General features: G+C 40.9%; 1 protein-coding gene across 37 annotated transcripts in view; it reads right to left on the reverse strand.

Annotated features, from left to right (window-relative positions):
* ANKS1B (ankyrin repeat and sterile alpha motif domain containing 1B) overlaps window positions 1–22,304 on the reverse strand; it is a 1,267,908-nt gene that overhangs the window by 76,030 nt on the left and 1,169,574 nt on the right. For 30 of the 37 annotated variants that reach the window (XM_017511056.2, XM_017511003.2, XM_037734071.1 and 27 more), the window contains one exon: window positions 21,196–21,375. The exons of the other annotated variants lie outside the window; for them this stretch is intronic. In XM_017511056.2, coding sequence (XP_017366545.1) covers window positions 21,196–21,375 — 180 coding nt within the window. The remainder of the gene's footprint in view (window positions 1–21,195; window positions 21,376–22,304) is intronic. 37 annotated transcript variants of the gene reach the window in all.

Below are 22,304 nucleotides of genomic sequence, written 5' to 3' on the forward strand. Positions count from 1 at the left end.
CCAAGTTCTGTTCCTGAATTTCATCATTCTAAAAGACACTGTGAAATTAAATCATAGAAAATGGCAGAGTGTGTAAACTTATTCAGCAAGCCCCGTCAGCATCTTTAGCATTCACAAGCAGTCTGTACAAAGATCACTGCAGGGAGAAGGCACGCACGTAACCACAGTATGGTTAAGATACCCAGCAAAAAACTATCTCATCAACAAACAAATGATGGAAAAGAAAGCTTGTCCCTAGCTAAACGTCTCCTTACCCCAGAAATGCTCATTAGCAATTTAACATCTCTCTCTAGTTACAACAGCACCTCCATACACCCCTACATCTTTGCTTTCTATCTCTTCTGCTAACTAGAAGCTAGATGGGCACAGACTGTCAGGAAGATGGCCTTCTGTTAAGGAAGGTAGATCCCCAGGGTCTGACCAAAGGCACTTCCAAACACCTTTTACTTAAATCAGCTCTGCTATCCTCAGTTCCCTCTCTAACTTTTATGCTATTTTATACATCCAGAGGGGGTTCTTCCTCTTTTCACCTTTCTAGCAAGTTCAGTTTTGGACCCATCCCCTCTGTTGGCTTGTGTCCAGTAGCTGTCATCTGATGTGAATGTACTAAACTCCAAGCCTTAGCTGGATTACCATCTTAACTGGCACTCTCACCCAGTCCTGCGTTAATTCTTTACACAAATCACATCTTCTACAATGTTCACACACTTCTAGTGTTAATCTAGTGCTAGAAGTGCTTCTAGTGCAAAAACATCCAGAAACCACCTGTCATCTGATAAAGACACAGATATTTAGAGAGGTGAAATGGCTTGCTCAGGTCACAGAGGTGAGTGGTGCAATGTGTCAGCCTGCTGGAATGGCTAAGAAGGAGTGTGAGCCCGGTACTGATGTCACCAGAAGGCAGAGGGTTGTTCCAGCTACATAGAGCTTGGTTCTACTGACCCCGAAATGAACTGAAAACTAAAAATAAAATCCTAAATCCCGTCACTGACTCAATGGACCCCCTTGTGGCCAAGGGGACCCCAGGAAAAAATCTTAAAATTGGGTTTCTGACCGTGATGGGATAGGGGGTCAGACAAGCCTCATCATACCCCCTCTCTTTTATGGTTTAGACACAACAACTGATCAGATTTAATGTTAAAATGGAAATCATAAGGCTGACAGTCTCTTTGCGGCAATAAGATACCAAATTATCAATAGGCCCTGAGGCCATGCCAGTCAAAGGTTAAGTCACAAACCCCTACACCTAAAGAATAAACTACGTTCCAACTGCCACAAGGTTTTTCTTTTTCTCTAGCAGCTAAACAGGCAATGGCCTTAAGAGAAGCAATATTAAAACAATTTGCAGCTCCATCAGATGCTGACAGACTCTCAGCCCCTGCTCTACCAGCCATAACTACAGCTGGACAAGAGACTGATCAGTAGCTTTATCCAAATAAGATCACTGACCATGGACTGGTTCTAGTTGGTCTACAGAGATTACACACTTCCGTGCCTTCATGCCCTGAAAGGCCCTTCTGATGTATGGGACCTAACCGTAATACATCTAAATATTAAGTCTCCAACCCAAAGTGAACATAGGTCACATGCTACATGCATGTTTGTTCAATACACATGTGTCAGGACCACCTGCATGAATATTCACAGCTCTTATAACACATTGAATATGCATGTTTAGCTAACCGGTTCAGCATAAATCTCCCCAAAGCCCTTGTCCTTCAAAGTGTCTATCTCTGGGGTCTTGGCTGGAGGTGCTTCCCAGCCTGCAGGATGGCTACCTTGCAGGCTGTAACCCTCTAGAAGAAATAAAGTCTCCTTCCCGCCTTTACTAAATTCATATATATATATGTATGTATGTTAACACAAGTATATCTAAATGCAAATGCAGTCAGTTCATGGAACAGTCTTAACTGTACTGGGGTCCAAACACCAAACACTTAAAAGTTGTTTTAGGTTGTTTTGTTTACTCCCAAAGGGGCCATGCCCAGTCTGCCTGCCTGATGGGCACCAGGCCATTTAAAATTTTGCACAGACGACATAATTTCCTGGTCACTTTGAATCATGAAGACTCCATTTTGTATGAAATCCAAACTCATATCTGATTCAAACTTTTCCCTTCCTCATCGTGTCCCAGTATTGGGGCTTAAAAAGCCTGGGGTGAGTAAGAGAGGCTCAGTCTGCACTTTGACTTCTCCTAGGAGAGGGGAAGGTAGATGTCAGGGTCTATCTCAGATGTTCCCTGCCCCAAGCTCTACCTACTTCATGTGTTTAGTTGGAGAGGAAGAAACAGGAAAAGGACGAGGCCACTTTCTTGTCTGGCTGTTCCTCCGACAGCCAGCACTGCTTTTCAGCTAATGTTAACATGGCCTCCCACGTGCTCTGCACAGCAGCTGTTCCAACTTAGCTTCTCCTGTGTCCCTGTGTGAGTTCTCTGAAGGGCTCTTCTAGGGCAGAGGGCAGGTCCCCCCACTGCACAGTTCCTGGTGGCAGAAATCTGGCTCTAGCTTGACTTCTTCCAATTCCCACTTAGCCCTCCTAGGACACATGCACTCCCCTGAGGGGGAACCAGGGGGAAGGGTATAACCCCAGCCTCCTCCTGCTCATCCATGTGGCCCACAGGACATGGACACATCCTTGTCACACAGAACAGTGGAAGGGCTGGCTGCTCTATGAACACTCCCCGTCTCTGCCAGGGCATCTCTCCCCAAGACTCTCTGTGTCAGCTCAGGAGGTGCTATGTGACCTGGCTGCCAGAAGTCCACTTATGGATAGCAGGGCCAGTCTTCCCTCCTGGCAGGCATCCCCAAGCCAGACGTATATTTCTCTCGTACCCCTTCTCATTAGGATTGGAGAGCATGGGAATGCACTCTGTCTCCTCTCTCATGGGAAGGGAGGAAAAGCCTTAGTTCTTTCCACAAGACCCACACAATTATCTGTCCTTCCCCAGAACTAGCCGATATTCTGCTTATGTGGAGAGGTGGCTGACAGGGGCAGAGCAGGATCCACTGCCTCCTTGTAAGCCCTGAACTAGGTGTCTGGCTCCACGACTGACAGCTTTCTCTTTAGAGCATGCAAGTGCTTTGCACCTAGAGGAAAATTCCCACTTAGCATCCTGGGAATAAACATTCCAATAGTAAATAGATCTTCCACTAGTCACAGAAAGTTACCAGACTTAAGAAGGGAGGAGAGAACCCCACACCATACTTATTTCATTAAAAAACATCATATAAAAGTTTTCTCAATGAAGAATAAAGAACCCACCCCTAGTCATAGACACTGAGAGTTCACATATGGGTTATGTGCGTTTTTAGATGTTATAATAAATATTTTATATTTGTAAGCTATGTCTTAATTTAGAGAAAGTAAAACCTCCATAATTTCTAATACCGTCATGCACAACATAACGAGGTTTCAGTCAATCACAAACTGCATATGCTACAGGGGTCTCATAAGATTACAATACCATAGTTTCACTATACCTTTTGTGGGGGATGGAAGAAGTCAAGCTAGAGCCAGATTTAGGTATATTCAGATACACAAATACTCACTATTATGTTACAATCACATACAGTATTCAGTACAGTGACATGTTGCACAGGTTAGTGGCAGCAATAGGCTAGATCATACAGCCTAGCTGTGTAGCAGGTAACACCAACTCACTTTGGGTAAATACACACGATAATGTTCGCATGACAAAATCACCTAATGATGCATTTCTCAGAAAATGTCCCCACCATTAGGTTATGCATGACTGTCATTGTGCCAGTGCAAATGGTAAAAAGTCAGGATTTAAAAAGAGTTTAAAATAAAAGCAGTTAATTGTGTTTGAGTTGTAAAAATTATTTTTTTGATATAGAGTCTTTGCTCTGCTGCTCAGGCTGGAGTGCAGTGGTGCAATCTTGGTTCACTGCAACCTCTGCTTTCTGGGTTCCAGTGATTCTTGTGCCTCAGCCACTCGAGTACCTGGGACTACAGGCGTGTTCCACCATACCAAGCTAATTTCTGTATTTTTAGTAGATATGGGGTTTCACCATGTTGCCCAGGCTGGTCTCAAACTCCTGGCCTCAAGTAATCCACCCACCTTAGATTCCCAAAGTGCTGGGATGAAAATTATTTTTTAAAAAAAGCTGATGCATTCCAGATATCACAGTAGTTTTGTTGGCAGCAAACAATTTGTCAGGCTTACAGAGCAGCAACTTAGGGTGGACCTGTTGTAACTGGGGCATTCATAATATGAAATGGCTCTTCTTCTAGACATAGAGTTATTATACTGTGCACTGGAATGAATTTTTTAAATGTACAAGTTCCCAGAGCAGAAATTAACTGTGTTTATGAAAATAACATTTCGGGGTACAACATGTATTGAAGCACTGAGTTTTGAAAAGTTTTGAGAAGGAAATATAATGTGAGTCATAAAATTTCACCTGGGTCTCAAATTCCTAGAATAGTGACTTAAGTTTGTATTTTTTTTTTTTTTTTTTNTTTTTGAGACAGAGTCTCATTCTGTCACCCAGGCTGGAGTACAGTGGTATGACCATGGCTCACTGCAGGCTGGACCTCCCAGTCTTAAGCAATTCTCTCGCCTCAGACTCCCAAGGAGCTGGGACTACAGGCACGCGCAACTTCACACAGTTAATTTTTTTTTTTTTTCTAAATGTGTAGAGATAAGGTCTTGCTATGTTGCCCAGGCTGGTCTTGAACTCCTGGGATCAAGCAATCTGCCCATCTTGGCCTCCCAGAGTGCTAGGATTACAGTTGTGAGCTACTGTGCCCAGTCTTAAATCTAAGGTTTTTTGTTTTTTGTTTTTTCCTTTTTAGAGACGTTGGAGACAGGGTCTCGCTCTGTCACCCAGGCTGAAGTGCAGTGGCACAATCTCGGCTCACTGCAACTACCACCTCCTGGGTTCAAGTGATTCTTGTGCCTTAACCTCCTGTGTAGCTGGGATCATAGGCATGAACCACCACACCCAGGTAATTTTTGTATTTTTAATAGAGATGGGGTTTCACCATGTTGGCCAGGCTGGTCTCAATCAAACTCCTGGCCTCAAGCAATCCACCCACCTTGGCCTCCCAAAGTGCTGGGATTACAGGCATGAGCCACTGCACCTGGCCAAATTAAACTCTACTTTTGTTTGTTTGTTTTGAGATGGAGTCTCACTCTGTTGCCCAGGCTGGAGTGCAGTGGCATGGTCTCAGCTCACTGCAACCTCACCTCCTGGGTTCAAGTGATTCTCCTGCCTCAACCTCCTAAGTAGCTGGGATTACAGGCACTTGCCAAAACTTCTGGCTGATTTTTGTATTTTTAGTAGAGACAGGGTTTCAGCATGTTGGCCAGGCTGGTCTTGAACTCCTGACCTCAGGTGTTCTGCCTGCCTCCGCCTTCCAAAGTGCTGGGATTACAGGCATGAGCCACTGTGCCTGGCCATAATTAAGCTTTACAATGTCTTCATTTGTAAAGAAGAAGAAGAATAGTACTTGACCTACTTATTTCACCAAGTCGTTGTGCAACAAATGTGTGCTGATTTCACTATTAAAGAAGTAAACATTAAATTATTGGTGATATCTTAGTTGTAAGTCCTCTGTATCTTTACTTACCCCAATTTGTTTGGGCTTCATAGTAATTCATGTTCAGAAAAACTAAATAAGCCTTTGCAATGTATGTGAGAGGGACTGAAAGAAAACAGGCAAATGAAATCGCAAAAGGGCGATTAACAAAGCAGCTCATGTTAAGTTTCATGAGAAAGAAACCTTTTTCATAGCTAAATGTTTAGGGCTTGGAACATGGAGGAAACACATATTTACCAAATGAATGGAATTATGTAACACATTCAAAAGGCCTTGGTAAATGGCAAAGCACTATGCAAACATTAGTCACTACCATTATTCATTATCATTTTTAACTGCTGTATTCTATCGGTGCTGCTTCTGCCTCTGGTAAGCTATGGCACTGCCAACACACTTCCGGTTAATTGCATCAGAAACTGCACACTTCCTGTTAGAGGTGTCCTCACGTTTCCTCATAAAGGCAGCAAAGGGCTGCCAACTTGCTGAAGAGAGAAGGAACATTTTTCATTTGCACACCTAGATGTCAAAGGCTGCTTATAGAGCTTAGAAACAGTTCTGTGAAAGAATGTTAATCGCCCCTTTGCAATTTCATTTCATTTCCATTTCCTCTCAATCTTTCTCACATATATTGCAAAGGCTCATTTAGTTTTTCTGAACCTGAATTACTACGAAACCCAAAGAAATATAGGTAAGTAAAGACACAGTAGACTTACAACTGAAATATTACCAATAATGTAATATTTACTTCTTTGATAGTGAAGTCAACACACATTTGAAGGTGTATAATTTTATCTTCAATTCAGGCCTCTCTCTTGGCTCTGGAAATGTTTTCTTAAAACGCAATGCATGTCTATCATCTTGTACCTCGGGTTACCATGACTCCAGCTCAGAAAACAACACAGCTGCATTCAAATCTAATTACAAAATAAAAACAATATAACCAATTTCCAAAGTTTTCCTTGGAAAGGTGGACTTTCTTTTTGCTCAATTAGTAGCAATTGAGTAGTTTACAATAAACTATCTCTCCTTTATCATGGTTTGTCCTCTTTCCTGGAGCATTCTCAGAAAGTGCTACTAACATCTTCTATTAAAGGCAAACAAACTCCTTTCCTTGCCCCAACATTACCCTCAGTTTCCTGCTCAATTACTCTATTCTTCTTTAAGGAAAACTCCCTGAGAAGTGTCTAGGTGGTCTCCATTTTCTCTTTTCCTGTCCTCATCTGAGCCCACTCTACTGGAACTGAAACCATTTTCCATTTTCCTTGACCTATGTGATACCCTTGATCACTCCTCCATTCCTTAGCCTCTTTTGCTGCTTCCTGTTATCTGGGCATCCCTGGAGTGTTAGTTCTCAATCTTCTCATCCTTTTTGGCCATACCAGATGGCTTCTTCCAGTTATGACTCCCAGGTTTGTATCTCTAGCCGACTTCTTCCCTAAATTCAAGACTTGGACACTCAGCTGCCTGCTTGATGCTTCTCCTTTCGCATTTATTAGTCAGCTCAACCTTAAATTAAATGCTGGAGACCAAGCTCCTGATGACTCACCTCCCTGTAAGCTTCCTTATTTCAGCAAATGGCAGCCCTTTTTTTTCCAGTTGCTCGGGTTCATAATGCTGGAGCTCTCTTTTCGCTCATATCTCACATTCAATCCAGCAGCAAAACCTATTGAATCTACTTCTAAAATCTTCTCACCTTCCTGTCACTACTTGCTCCAAGCTACTCCCTTTTCTCATTTGATTTATCCCATTGGCTTGTTACTGGTCTGATGTCTTTCTTGCCCCCTTAGTAGCTCTTCTCAGCACTAGAGCCAAAATGACTTATCTAAAATGAAAGCCAGGTCATGCCATTCAGCTCCATTCAATTCAGAAGATAATTCAAAGTCCCAACAATGACTTTCAACGTTCTCCATTCTCTAGTTCCCACACTGCTCTACTCTCCTATCCTCCTACCCGTCTTCCTCTTGTTCCCTGGGTTCTTGACAGCAAAGCATATTCTTGCCTCATAGGCTCTGCATTTGCTTCTCATTCTGCTTGACATGTTCTCCCTCTGGCTACTATAGGACTAGCTCCCTTGCTCCTGTCAAATTCTATTGTAAGGTCACTTTCTCACAGAAGCCTTCCCAAGGCACCCCAGCATATTATATCCAAATCAAGTCTGTGCTTTCCACTCTATAAAAGGATTATTCTTTGAAGCAGAAATTATTTGTTAGTTTTTGAGACAGGGTCTCACTCTGTCACCCAGGATGGAGTGCAATGACACGATCTTGGCTCACTGCAACCTACACCTCCTAGGTTCAAATGATTCTTGTGTCTCTGCCTCCCAAGTAGCTGGGATTACAGGCATGCACCACCACACCTGCCCAATTTTTGTATTTTTAGTAGAGATGGTGTTTCACTATGTTGCCCAGGTTGGTCTCGGACTCCTGGCCTCATGGGATCCCCTCACCTTGGCCTCCCAAGGTACTGGGATTATAGGTGTGAGGCACCATACCTGGCCTCCAGCAGAAATGTAAAGTGTAGAAAATATTTGATGCATAAGAACCTATCTCCCTATCACCCTGACAGTCATGTAAAAGTAGTTACTGGTCATCTGTTGTGTGCAAGGCATGGGTCACAAAATGAGTAGGGATCAGCTTTGCTTTTAATTAACGTTTACGGAATGCAAATTGCTTTTTCCATTGTCAGAACCAGTAGTAAACTGGGATTGACAGGCTGATGGTGGGTCTCAGAACAGAGCAAGTAGATGACAGCTCCATCAACTCAATAACCCCTATTAGGCTCTGGAAACCCTCTGGGAGTCTGCTGATATTGTATAGCTAGTCTAATAAAGAAACTTTTATGAACAGAGCCCTCCAGTCATATTCTACCAGAGATGAAATTTTCTGCTGTGTTCCAGCCATGAAAAAAAAAAAAAAGACTTTTCATCTGTTTCTCCCTTATGTTTGTCATAATACTTTCAACACTTCAGGGTATTCAGAAATTGACCAGAGAGAATCCAACAAGAAATATGAAAGGTTCAGAGTGAAAGCTAAAGGAATGAAGTACATTCCTTCTCTTAGATGATAGCGCTGCTAAAAGAAAATGAAAACAAACTTGAAGAGCAAACAAAACAGCTTTAAAGGTAGGAGAAAAAAGGGCATCTCAACAAAGGAAGCTTTGGTCCATAACCAGCAAACCCAGTGGCTCCTTAAGCAGAGACTTGGATGAAATGAGACCTGTTAAAGGATGGGGTCAAACAAGCTCAGTGCAGTCAAGAGGTAACGCACCAAACACCTTGTATGCATATTCTCTTTCAGCAAAGCCCCACAGGTGCTTCTTCTGTGGGCAATAACTGAAACCTGCCTGGAAAATCAGAAAATTAGAGCCTTTTGTTTCTCCTAAGTTATCCAGAGGCCACAGGCTGGCATCTGATTACCTCTTCTTTCCCACCGTTGGAGACAGAGGAACACTCCTCTTTCTCACCTCTCGGGTGAGTTTTGAAATACATACTCAGTCCTGTAACAATTGCATGTGATTTAGATTCTGCTCTTCAACCATACAGTTAGCCTCTCAAGTTCCCTGTCTGTGTCTATTTATTTCTAATTCTAAAGTGTGAACGTTACGCATGCACCCCACTGACCCTTTTTATAAAAGGTTTCAGCTGAACTATTTCATTTGCAGGAAATGCTGGAGTCAAGAAAATGCTGCTTCCTGCCATTTCTCCATCTTTCTGAAGAGCAGTCCTTCCAAAATTTCATGATCATAACCTTCCCCTGTGCCTATGGGGAAGATTTTTGGACAGATTAGTTATCACCTGCTGGGAAGGAAAAGCCAGGCCAACAGTTGTTTCTGTAACAACATCTGCATGTGTGACCCACGATTGCTGGAGTCAGCATTAATCAACCTATCAAGAAGAAGAGGAAGTAAACAACACATTTGGTTCCATCTAAGTCCACTGGCATGATGTAAATTCTAACTTTGTCTGCCCAAGTTTAAGGCTTTCCTTCCATTCCCTTTCCCTCCCTTCCCTTTCCCATTCCTCTCAGTCCTCCCTCCCTTCTTCCTTCCTCCCTCCCTTCTATTCTTCCCTCCCTTTCCTCCTTCCTTCTCTTCCTCCCTCCCTTTCCTCCTTCCTTCTCTTCCTCCCTCCCTTCCCTCTCTCCCTTCCTTCCATCCCCTCCTTTCCTGTCTCCCCACTTCCTTCCTTCCTTCCTTCCTTCCTTCCTTCCTTCCTCCCTCCCTCCCTTCTTTCCTCCCTCCCTTCCTTCCTTCCTCCCTCCCTTCCTTCCTCCCTCCCTCCCTGCCTCCCTCCCTCTTTCCTTCCTTTTCTTAACTCTAATTCTGGAACTGATATCACATAAAAGAAGTCCTCAGCTACTAATGTAGGACAGAACTATAGGCTTATGATATTCCTGTTATTCATTTTTAGAGATAATATATAACCTGTGTTCCCTAATATGACAGTTGTAGCCCTAAATGGCATTACAAAATTGTTTATAAAATCTCTTCACAAGAAAAGTATAGAGCAGAGAAAAAACAATGAGCACCGCCTGTACAATCCAGCTCTCACTGTACAGCTCCCCAGGTTCTAGGGATGTTGCAGGAAATTTAAGTCAATTGGGATCATGCTGTTTACAGCAATATGGGCTGATTTACTTGTGCTACCTCAAAGTCTTTGATGCTATCAAACGTTTTTCAGGACCACTAAAAAGCAGAACATTAATAACTAATTCAGAAAAGCAGTGATCAGCTTTTTATCGTAACATGAATGGCTGAAAAAACCCCCCACATTTTGCAAAGTAATGTTGTTCTTTGTAACATCTCTTTAAAATATACATTATGTTCCTTTCTTGCAAACTGAGGTTGACATTTTCTTTACTTAAATTCATTTATTAACTGGAGGTTGAATGTTTCTTTCCTGCTTCTGATAGAAAAGATGTATTGGGCACAGTCATTTACTCAATGATGTTTATTGAGACCCCACCATTTCTCATTTTATCCTTGTGAAAAATATGAAAAAACAAAGTGCAGTTGAATTATCCTCTTGACTGATGCCAAGCTCAGAGGTCTCTAGCAGAAAGCTACAGAGTTGTTTTTTTTTTGTCAGTTCTACTTTATTCGACACTTCACTTAATACATTGGTGAACGACTTCAAAGGTTTGTTGTTTTAGGGAAAGTTTCTTAAAACGAACACATTACATAGTTGAAAAGGGTCACTGATATACTAAGTGACAACCAAGTCTTAGAAAGGTCTTGATAGACTAGGATTATTGGATGAGTAACCTGATAAAACTGCTTTATCTGGAAAAGGACAAGGTAAATCCAGTGCTGCCAGGAAAAGAGGTATAGTTCATGGCTATTGATAAAGCCTGGGAAATTTTCATGAAGAAAGGCTCAGTAAGAATGAATGATATGTTAATGTTGATCTGTCCAGAGCTGGGGAGCCAGGATGCTGTGTGGCCCACATCCCCCCTTATCACATGAGATTGGCAAGGTGCTGGAGACATTTAGTATAATGAGGGGAAGGTATCAAATTGTCTTCAGTCTTAAAAAAAACTCTTCCCAGAAAAAGGGAGCAGATGTATTCTTCGCTGTTTCAGAAGATATCATGAACTATGTAGGAGTTATAGGGAGGCTTATTTCAATTCAATATAAGGCAGAAGTTACATCAACTAGAACTTTTCCAATCATGGGGCTGCCTCACAAAGAGTGGGCCAGCTTTCCAGTGACAAGTTTCGGTGGAAACTTTTGACTACCTATAAGGATCTATTAGAATGGGTGCCTGCATCAGTGAAGAGATGGGACTACATACATTTTCTGGCCCCTTCTCATCCTAAAAGTTTCTGCTTTTCTTTAACGGTACAGTTGGTCATCTGTATTCTTGGTTCTGCATTCTTCTGATCGCACAGAAGAAGCTTCTAGCTATTCATGCATATAGAGAAAAGCAAGTTATGAATTTTGTGATCCCGCATTCAAAACTCATGACCCATACAGAAAGGAGGTCACATCATTTCACAATGATTTACATGAAGCAACTGTTTACTATCTCTGGTTTGTAAAGAATGAAAATTTGGATGGCAGGAGCAAAGGATTTTCTTCAAATACAATGTTTATCCATGCTGCTTTAGAGGTTTAATTGTCTACTGAAGCTGCATTTACACAAGGTATTAGATATTCTTTTTTTTTCTTGGTATTAGATATTCTTAATAGAATTTTTCAAAACACTGCATTGGGAGCATTTGGAGCTTTGGAATTTCTAGAATGTGTCATGTCTGCTAGTGCCCAGTTTGCAGAGACAATATGGGGGGTTCATCAACACTGTGGTTCACATGACACCTGTGAAGTTGGACTGCCTGCATTGGAATCCTGGTTCTATACCTTGCAATTTTTGTGGCAGTGGGCAAGCCACATAAATGCTCCCTGCCTCAATTTCCTCCTTACTCAGTTTTACTAATCAGTGCTGGCTATGACGATGATGATGATCAACCACCAGGTCTAAGCTAGACAGACTGTATTCTCTTGTTCCAGGCAGTGTATTTCCCTAAAAAAACTGGAGACCATCCCAATTTGTGTCCAATCTGATATATCGTAGAACCCTGGGGCTTTATAATGCCGATACCCTTACATAAAATAATTTGGTCAAGAGTATTTACAGATGGCTTATTTTAGAGGAATTAAAACGTGACTATGGAAGAGTTAGGCATTACCCCCATAGCCAACATACACTTTACCAAAAAAGAAGCAAACATTTAAAAATGAAATATCGTTAAATATTTTGAAATATGCCAACTCATAAATGTCCTTTAATTTTTTAAAAGTTTTAAAGTATGGATATCATCCATAATTCTTTTTCTGAAGAGCACCAGTGTTAACTAGGTTATAACATGAATAGGAGCTTCCTGAACAGTGTTTGCATTCATAAAAACTACCGTGTCCATGTCAGTGAAGAGGTATTAGTTTGGGCTTACAAGCTGGAAAACAGAAACAGTTTTGTAAGATGTAGCTAAATATGAGATTCACTTTAAAATGCATTTACTCTCAGATGCAGTTGAAAAGCATAATGTAGAAGAAAACTAGAGGTTATCTCAAAATAATAACAATAATTTCTAAAAGAACCCAAACGTATAGTTTCATAGTTGGTAAAATACTTTGAAAAATACCATTTTATTTGTGCCTCACAACAATGATGTGAGGTGGGCATTAACCTCACTCTAGGAAGAGAAAACTAAGGCTCTTTGCAGCTAAGAGCACGTTACAGAGGTAATTGATATCAGAGATGGGATTTTTCACCCTGATCTCATTTCTCCAAATCTGGCATTCTAACAAAGCTCATCAAATTAAGTATGAAAAAATGAAATCAATACTCATCTGATATAGGAATTTTCCATCAGACAATCTCAGAATTTGAAAGTCAGAGTGAATTTATTCAGGCGCCCACTATTGCCATTTCTGCCTGCTTAGAAACCAGCTTTTTTTTCCTGGTAGCAGTGGCCTGCCTGTCCACAGGAGATGGAGCTAAAACCACCCTTGGTGTGGGACCTCTGTCTTGCTAATTAATCTCTCTCTCTCTCTCTTCCCCCCCCCCCCCCCCACACACACACAGTGAGTAGCTCAGGGGAGGACACTTGATCCAAACTAGGCTGACTTGAACTGATGGAACATAATACTGGGACTTTTTCTTTTTTGAGACCGACTCTTGCTCTGTCTCCCAGGCTGGAGTGCAGTGGTGTAATCTCTGCTCACTACAACCTCTGTCTCCTGGGTTCAAGCAATTCTCATGCCTCAGCCTCCTAAGTAGGTGGGATTACAGGCGCTGCCACCATACCCGGCTAGCCTTTGTATTTTCAGTAGAGACGGGCTTTTGCTATGTTGCCCAGGCTGGTCTTGAGCTCCTGGCCTTAAGTGATCCACTGGCCTCAGCCTCCCAAATTGATGAGATTACAGGCATGAGCCACCATGCCAGGCCTGGGACCTTTATTTTGACACTCCAGGAAAGATAGTTTCTCTTTCTTGTAACTTCGAGTTCAATAGCAATTTGGCTTGAAACTCTCCACATGTAGAGGAAGGCTATTTGGGTAAAGAGCCAACACAGAGGACAGCAGAGCCAAGAGATGGAGAGCCAGAGAACAATGCAGCAAAACAGCACCTGAATCCAGGACTCCTGCCCTTTTCTGCTTAAGCCACCTTGAGTTGGATTTCTTGTTATTTACATGCACCCAGAAGAGTCCTTGCTGATAAATTACTTTAGGCCTATACAAACAGAATTAACTGAGACAGGGCTGCACGAACAGCCCTATTTCCACTAGGTGTTTAAAAACCTTCTTTTTATTATTTACCACTGGAAAAAGAAAGGGAAGAAGGAGAATAAGAATCAGAGAATTCTCCTACCCTTGAAAATTTAGCAAGGGCAGATTATAACGGCCAAAACTGACCTGTGGAGCCAAGAACTGGTCTGCATGTAATAAGAAACATTCTGAAAATTTAACAAGTGGAAAAATAACCTGCTGGGCCTCTTTGTGAACAAGCTGTTCAATGTCAACAAGCCTAAGGCACTACTAAATATCACAAGGTCAATTCCACTGAAATGGGGTTTTTATATATTGTCAGATATTTTATTCAGTTTTTTTTTGGAAAACAGAGTATTTTCTATTGATATTTTCTTTTTCTTTAAATACATGGTCTGGTTTTAATTGGAAACAGTACCCTTGGTTAAGCATCAGCGCATGGAGGGAAGGTGGAGACATTAGAGCTTCTCTAGCAAAATGACTGGAGGTGTTTAGAGCTTACTGCAGTCTATCAGAATCAACTCTGGCTAATGTGCCTTCTTCTTCTTTTTTTTTTTTTTTTTTGAGACAAGAGTCCCATTCTGCCACCCAGGCTGGAGTGCAGTGGTGTTAGACCTCAGCTTACTACAACCTCCGCCTCCCGGGTTCAAGCAATTCTTCTGCCTCAGCCTCCCCAGTAGCTGGGACTACAGGTGCGCACCACCATACCCAACTAATTTTTTTTTGTTTTTGTATTTTTAGTAGAGATGGGGTTTCACCGTGTTGGCCAGGCTGGTCTTGAACTCCTGACATCGTGATCCGCCCACCTCAGCCTCCCAAAGTGCTGGGATTACAGGTGTGAGCCACCATGCACAGCCTAATTTGCCTTCTTCATGAACTTGACAGGGAAGAAAATAATCCAGACCTGTAAGATGAGTATCAAAGCCTAAAAAAGAATCCATCTGAGTCATTCTGCCACTTCTTATTTTTTTAAATGACTGAATTATTATTTTTTATGACTGAAGTATATACAAGACACTAATCATATTAACATTAGTGTTACCCAAAAGACACTAATCATACTGGAATTTCTAGCTCCAAAGTTGTCTCAGATAGAGCAGGGTGTATTTGCTAAAAGAAAATTAACTGACCACATTAATTAAAAAAGGTATATAATACATCAGGTTTAAATTCCAAGTATGGAAGCACTGTTTTCTACTTTTGCTGGCTATTGGTCTAGAGTTCTTGGCTTGAAATAGGGCATAGATATCATCAACATTCCAAATGATCTCTGAGGCTAGGGTGTCAGCTTGTCAACTTGACAAGCTGTCAAACTGGAAGCTCCTGATGGAAGAACTTACTGAGTGCATTCCTGACCTTCTTTTTTTGGTTATGTATGATCTGTCTGTGCTTAAGTAATAAGAGTTGCTCTTTGGACCATCACGGAAGGGAATGTTGAAATCATGGACAAGCTAAGCCTTTCTGAATAGTGGTTCTGTGATGAAAATCTAGATTAAAAACTAGGCATTAACTTATAGACATTAAAAAAAATCTGATGTGACACAGTAATAGAAAAACTTGTTTAGTTTGGGGAAAAAAACTTCTTTTTTTTTTATTTGAGACAGAGTCTCCCTCTGTCGCCCAGACTGGAGTTCAGTGGCACCATCTCAGCTCACTGAAACCTCTGCCTCCAGGGTTCAAGCAATTCTCCTGTCTCAGCTCTCCTGTCTCAGCTGGGACTACAGGCATCCTCCATCATACCCGGCTAACTTTTGCATCTTTAGCTGGGACGAGATTTTGCCATGTTGGCCAGGTTGGTCTTGAACTCCTGGCCTCAAGTGATCTGCCCACTTTAGCCTCCCAAAACGGCCCACCTTGGCCTCCCAAAGTGCTAGGATTATAGGCATGCGCCACTGCACCTGGCCAACAAAGCCACTTTCTAAAATGCTGTTCATTTCAACGTAGTTGTGCTATTTTCTGAAAACTGATTCCAATAATGTCAGAGCAGTGGGTAGAATTTCTAGGAACAACAGGCCTACTCTCTCAGGAAAATATATAAAAGGAGAAATTACTGTCCTACTTCTTTCCCAGACATGGCAAAGTGTTTGCCTCATGGCTTTCTGGGATATCCATGCTTTTTTAGCTAACAGTTCTGTGCACAATACATTTCAATAAAGTTCCAACTTTCATTTAAAGAAAAAAGCCCTCTCCTTGATACTTTATCTAACAATGTTACAATAATAACCTGTTATTACCATATGATATTTTTTGTTACAACTTTTGTAACGTGAATTGGCAGAGAAAGATGGCATCCATCCTCTGCTTTCCCTGGCATTCAGATCATTCTACACAGATCCCTCTGTATCGATATATGCTCCTTGGCAGATGATGTGTTTACACAATTAAAATAATAAAAAAGAAAAATTCAAATTTCATTCTCAATATACATGCTAAGTATGGGTAACACTGGAACAAAAGATGGTCTTTCTAGAATGCTACAACCACCTGAGCACTTGCCTTCAACTCTCTGTCATCAATTGGCCTACAATGAGCAGGGATCTTTGAATTAGGGACTGACAGGTGATGTGTCTGAACTGAGTCATATTTGTCTATACAATGCTTTACAGTTTAGAATATGCTTTCATATAAATTATTTGATACATGTACGCCTGAGCAGCAGACATTATCCACATTTTAAAGACAAAAAACAAAACAAAACAAAACTCAAGTTCAGAGTCACCACATAACTTGGTCCAGGTCACACAGCCAGAAAGAAACCAAATCAGAATTCCAACTGAAGAAGCCACTAAGGAAACAGCATCCACTATTGGGAGAAACACCACCAGCAAGAACTTGTCGGCATGCAGAGTTAACCCACCACCTACTTATGAAGTTTTTCACATACATGGGAGATGGGCAGAGTTCTGCCACACTGTGCAGAGTCTCTGCTGAAGGATCAACAAATAACCAACGTAGTTTTGCATTTAAGGATTTCATGGTGTTAACCATGAGCTGATTCAATCAGTTTCCACTAAACTTCTAGTGATTTTATCTTCTGCTTGCAGTGTCCACATAAATGGAATCTATTACAGCACATGGGAAATTAGTATTTGTTGAACTGTTTTTAAATATTTTATACCATTTTAATACAGAGGAAGGCACAGGGCATCGGGGACTATAAAGGAACAAGGACAGGGTTAGGCAGGCCAGGGCTTGAGTCCCAGCTCTGCCATTTACCAGCTGTGAGGCCAAGCACTCACCTTGCTTGGCTTCCTCATGTGAACACAGGCTCTCGTGAGGATTAAATAAGATACTGCATGTGCAATCCCAGGCACGACCTGGCTAGAGCAGTGCTTCTGTACGGCTCAGCTTCTGCCACCCTTTCTTTAGTAATATCAAAACAACGAACATTGGAAGAACTAAAATGTAATATACAAAATGCTTTCAATAGGGAAGAAATTGATCTAGTTGTACTTATTAATACTATTTATATTGAGAAATATTAAGCTTACACCTGAATTGATTTTCTAATAATTTAGAAAAAGTGTTTTTAGTGCCCCAGATAATGCTTTTTTTAAAAATTTAGATAAGTGCATTCAAAACATAAAGACTTTATATTACACACTATTCTCACTAATATTTAAGTTAAAGTTTATGCAAAGATATGCATTTCTTTTACTGTTGAGAAGTCTTTGTTTTGTGAAAATACAAGTATTTCATTTTCTCATATGTATTTCTGTAAATGGAAGCCTCTTATAAATGGTTGTAATTTTTGGGATTTAGAAACTCTTTTTTCTTTTGCATGAGTTTGGAGAATGTGGCCCTAACTGTATTCATTCCATCCCTCTCATTATTTTAAGGTTACTTAGACTTCTAAATATCATTCAAGAAAACTTTGGAAGATTGCAATTAGGTCCTAAATACTAAAAATATTTTCCTCCTCCTGATATATTTTCCATTTACTGTCTCATTTCTACATAACTCAGAATTAAAAGCCGATATGCCATGTGCTGTATGCACATTAATAGTGTGTAGGACACCTTGTTTGTGCTAAAATGAGATAACAGATGTCAAAGTACTCTGAGAATTTAAAAGCACTATGCATATTAAGGTATAATTATACAAATGTGAATGCAACATCTATTTATTAGGGGTATGGAAATGGTGGAGTGTTTCAGAACTTTTGGGCTAATGAGTCCAGTTTAGAATTACAAGCTAGAGAAGCTATGTTTTCAGCATGATAGGAAACCCATAATTCAGATGTATTTATATCATTACATTCAGTTCATGCTGAACTCAATTTTGTTTCTCACATATTCATTTAAAATAATTTGATGCCAGAATATTGCTTATATTAGAATAATAGCAAACAATGTTTGCAAATCCCCTGTATCCCAAGAAATATTGTTTCAAATTAAAAACTAGCAATTAAACACTATTCTAGTGTTTTATTTTAAATATCTGCTAACAAATTTAACAGGTAAAATGGACATTAAATTTATCTCAATTTAATTTTAAGCATTGGTTTTCCAAGTTAAGCAAAGCACCTCCAAACATCTGGTGAGCAGACCTCAAGAAGGCAAAACTCCTATAAATTATTGCAGCCACCAAGAACTTAAGGTTTCTGGCCTAGGGCTAGAATTCCAAATCACTCTAGCAGTGGCTCAGCTAAACTTGAAGCAGAGGGGTTTCTAAGAACATAAATATGTCCTGGTGATTTTCTCTAAACTGAAGTCTCCTTTCTTTTGGTAGGTAGGAAAGAAAGCCTGAAGCTCAACTTTGCATCTAAGTGGGAAACGGACTGGTTAGGCAAGCATTAACCAAGCTACAATAAGTTTCTTGGGAGAAACCCCTTGGGAAAGAACTGGAGGAATGGAGCTCCAGGTTGGAAGGAGGGCGCTCCAGGTTGCAAGCTACTTGCTTGCAATAATTTTAATTGCTAATTCAAGTCTTTAGGAAGAGCCAACTTGATTGCCTAAATACGTAACTTCAGGGGAAAAAATATGGTCTAGGGAGATACGACAAGTTTTCTAAAAAGTAAATAAATTACAAAAAGTATTACAGCAAATGACCAAAAATAAGGTAAAACAGAAGGCAGCAAATCACACTGCCATGTGTGCACCTATGCAACAATCTTGCATGTTCTTCACATGTACCCCAAAACCTAAAATGCAATAAAATAAATTTAAAAAAAGAAAAGAAAAAACAAACATCAACTGAATGGTTGAGTGGTGGAAAAGTCACATCAATTGAATTATTCAACAACAAAATGGCAGAGTATTTCATACTTTGACAGGTTTAAAGCACCAGTTTTAAGAGGCATGCATTCATTGCTCCATGGATTTTGGCCTTGCCAGACTAGGGATCATGCTCAAAATTGCAATTAACACCACCTAAAGAGCTGAAGTTCCAGAATCTCTTTTTCTTATTGATCAGATTCCTGTGGTGTCATCCCCTATTTTCCCTGCAGCAGAAGTGCTGTATTGAACAGCAGGCTTTTAGAGAGCTTCTAACAAGCTCCCGGTTGCTGATGGAGCCTGTGTCTCTAGCAGTCACTCGATCATTGTTAGCAGCCCATGTGAGGGGAATGCGTGCATCTACAGGTCTCTGATTCACCACATCCCTGCTTGTCTCACTCTACTTTCTGCTTTTGGGCTTTTCTCACCTGGCCAGATAAAAGTCCATTCCATTTTCTCAATGCAAGACAATTCTTGTAAGGGATGCATTTCTGATTGGAGCAACCGGTTAAAAAATGTGTGCTATTTGGTACTCCTGCCCCTGCTTGTGAACCTCAGGCAGAATGTAAGGGTGCAGTCTTGCTAGGTCACCTCTGAGTGTTTATACATAGGTGGAAGGGTAACTCCTCTTTAAAAAAAAAACTGCACTATATAGAGAAATTTCATAAATTATATAAGCCGCTGAGAGAAGTGATTCTGTTATACTGAGGTTGACACAAGTCAATAATAGCTAATGCTCATTAAAGAACTATCTTCCCTTACCCAGGGAAGAAACAGGCTCAGAAAAGACCCAGGTCATATTAATACATAAAGACTACATGGTTCAAGGTTAAAACAAACTACATATCTGAAATGCTGTCATTAGAGAAATTTAACCACCTATGTGATTTGAAAATATAATAAGTAACAGGAAATAAATAAAAAGTCTGGGGGAAAAAATCTTTCAGATGCCCTCTTTAAAAGAACACCAGTGAAAACAGTAATAAAAATTAAAAGACAATACCTAGCAACAGAGAAAGAGAAAATTATTATTTTCTTATTTCTCCCATATTTTCCATCCCCTTTCAATAAATGATTCTCCATAATCCCAACATTGCCATTTCCTGCACAAAGAACCCAGAGAACAATTCAAAATTAAAGGAGCTGAAAGAAGACACAGTATCCCAGGCCTACTCTCCCCAAGGCATTTGCAGGCAGAATAGCCATGGTTTCCAGAACATTCTCTTCACATTTATCTTTCATGAGCTGCAGCATAGAATGTTTACCAGAGGCTTTAAAAACAAAATCTCACTAAACAGTTGAGAAAGATATTTAACAACCAAGGCAAAGCAATTACAGTTAAATTTTCACCTCAAGATTCCCATCTTAGGTGTGGGAGGCAAAGAGAAGACTCCTGCACATCTGTCTGAACTTAGAATGAGGATGAAAAGAGTTGATTCTGCCAATAGTTGGCAAGAAATCCATAGTTTTGCCTCTCAGGGCGAAATGTGGAGCCAGCTGCCCACCTGAATGTGCATTAAGAACAGCACTACTCTTTGGTTAAGGCTGACTCAAGTTTCTAAGCAGCAATCCAAGGATAGGCTAGACATAACATCCAAAAACATGGAAAGGTCTGAACGTGACAGATCTCTCTTTTCAATTATTTGTGTCAGAAAGCATTGTTATTTTCAACTATTCAAGGTGACAATGAGATATTGCAACTAGTCCCAGTAGAGCATTTCTGTATGAATGTATAGACTTGGGAGGAAATTAACAACATCACACGGGGTTAATCCTCACCCCGAAACTTCTGCCTCGTTATCCAACCAATTTGCATTTTGTAATCTAGACTTTTATTATTCATTTTCATTATGATTTGACTTTGACACAATATTATTCCCTTTAGGGCAAAGACTTTCTGGGTGCAATGAGATCAGACATAATTTCTTCAGCAGGAATGCATGACAAGGACATGTGTACACATTCCATTCCCAGAAATTTCTGTCTCAGTCTAGTTAAGACGAGCAAGGAATGAAAGGCGGGGCATTAAATGGTATAAATTCTAGGTAGGCACGGACAGTAAGCATCCATTTTGTGAGCTACTGTTCAGTATTAAAAGGCATTACCTGATATGGATGAAAAAGACATCACAAAGGCTTATAACACCTTACCTGAGCCATCTGCCTCTCCAGTTTTGATCGGGGAATATCATCAAAGTAGTTTTCATTTCTTCTCCTCCTTGCATCGCCCTGCATGATAATGTGAGGAACGTCTAGGGAGCCACCAGTGGTGTAAGTGCTTTGGCTAAGTGATGGAGACAACTGAGGAGGTGTGTGATTACCACTGGGTTCCTGAATGGAAATACATCATGAAATAAATACCATGTTCCGTGGCTAACCTTTGGTTTCAAAATTGCGAAATACTGACAAGACAAATTGTGGGGGTGGGGAGTCGCTTTAGAATCAACAGCCAAGGAATGAATGACATTCCACCATTTGATTAACGGCATGACTAGTCAATACGTTTTCCCCTAAGTATTTCAGGTGAAATGTCTGAAATATCAAGAGTCAGGTTGGTTCTGTTTTCCTAAAGCAGCACTGTGGATGGTCTCAGGAGGGAGGCACACCTATATCGGGCACCTCTGACACTACTGCATGTGTTTACAGGGAAGGAACCCGGCCCTCATGTGGGCAGAGCATCCTCACCATGGCAGATGCCATGATGAGAAAGCTAAAATGGGACCCAAAGGGTTTTGATCCAAAGAATGGTCTGACAACAGGGTTAGGAAGAGGACACAGTATGGCAACACAGCATGTCACACGCACAGACTGCAGAGCAGTGCATGCTACGACAGAGGATGCTTTTCCATGGCAAAGACAACTCCATCCGAGGGAAGCGGGTCAGGAGGAAGATAGGGGGCATAGACAGCTCAGCTCTACTGTTTGTGAGTAAGATGAGGATTGGGATCATGGTGTTCCTCCACACCACTTCTCCTCCAGATATTCTGGACAGATTTAGGTCCTACACTTTTTCTTGGGAATCTCTGCCTTCGATCTTTTTTTGTTCCCCTAAATCTCTTTGAGAGAGCCAGAATGAGAGGTTCAGAAGGTGAAGGAAAAAGAGCAGGGTAAGTAGCAGGAAATCACTCCTCTAAAGAGTCATTTTAGGACGGCTACACCGATGGTGCTTATGTTTTTCTCTCCTTTCATGTAGCAAAATGAAGGCAAAACAAGAATGGTATTTTTATTTCCAATTTATTTGAGGCTCGTCTAAGGGGTAA

This window comes from Cebus imitator, unplaced genomic scaffold (genome assembly GCF_001604975.1).
Source record: "Cebus imitator isolate Cc_AM_T3 unplaced genomic scaffold, Cebus_imitator-1.0 Scaffold18, whole genome shotgun sequence".
Taxonomy (NCBI): domain Eukaryota; kingdom Metazoa; phylum Chordata; class Mammalia; order Primates; family Cebidae; genus Cebus; species Cebus imitator.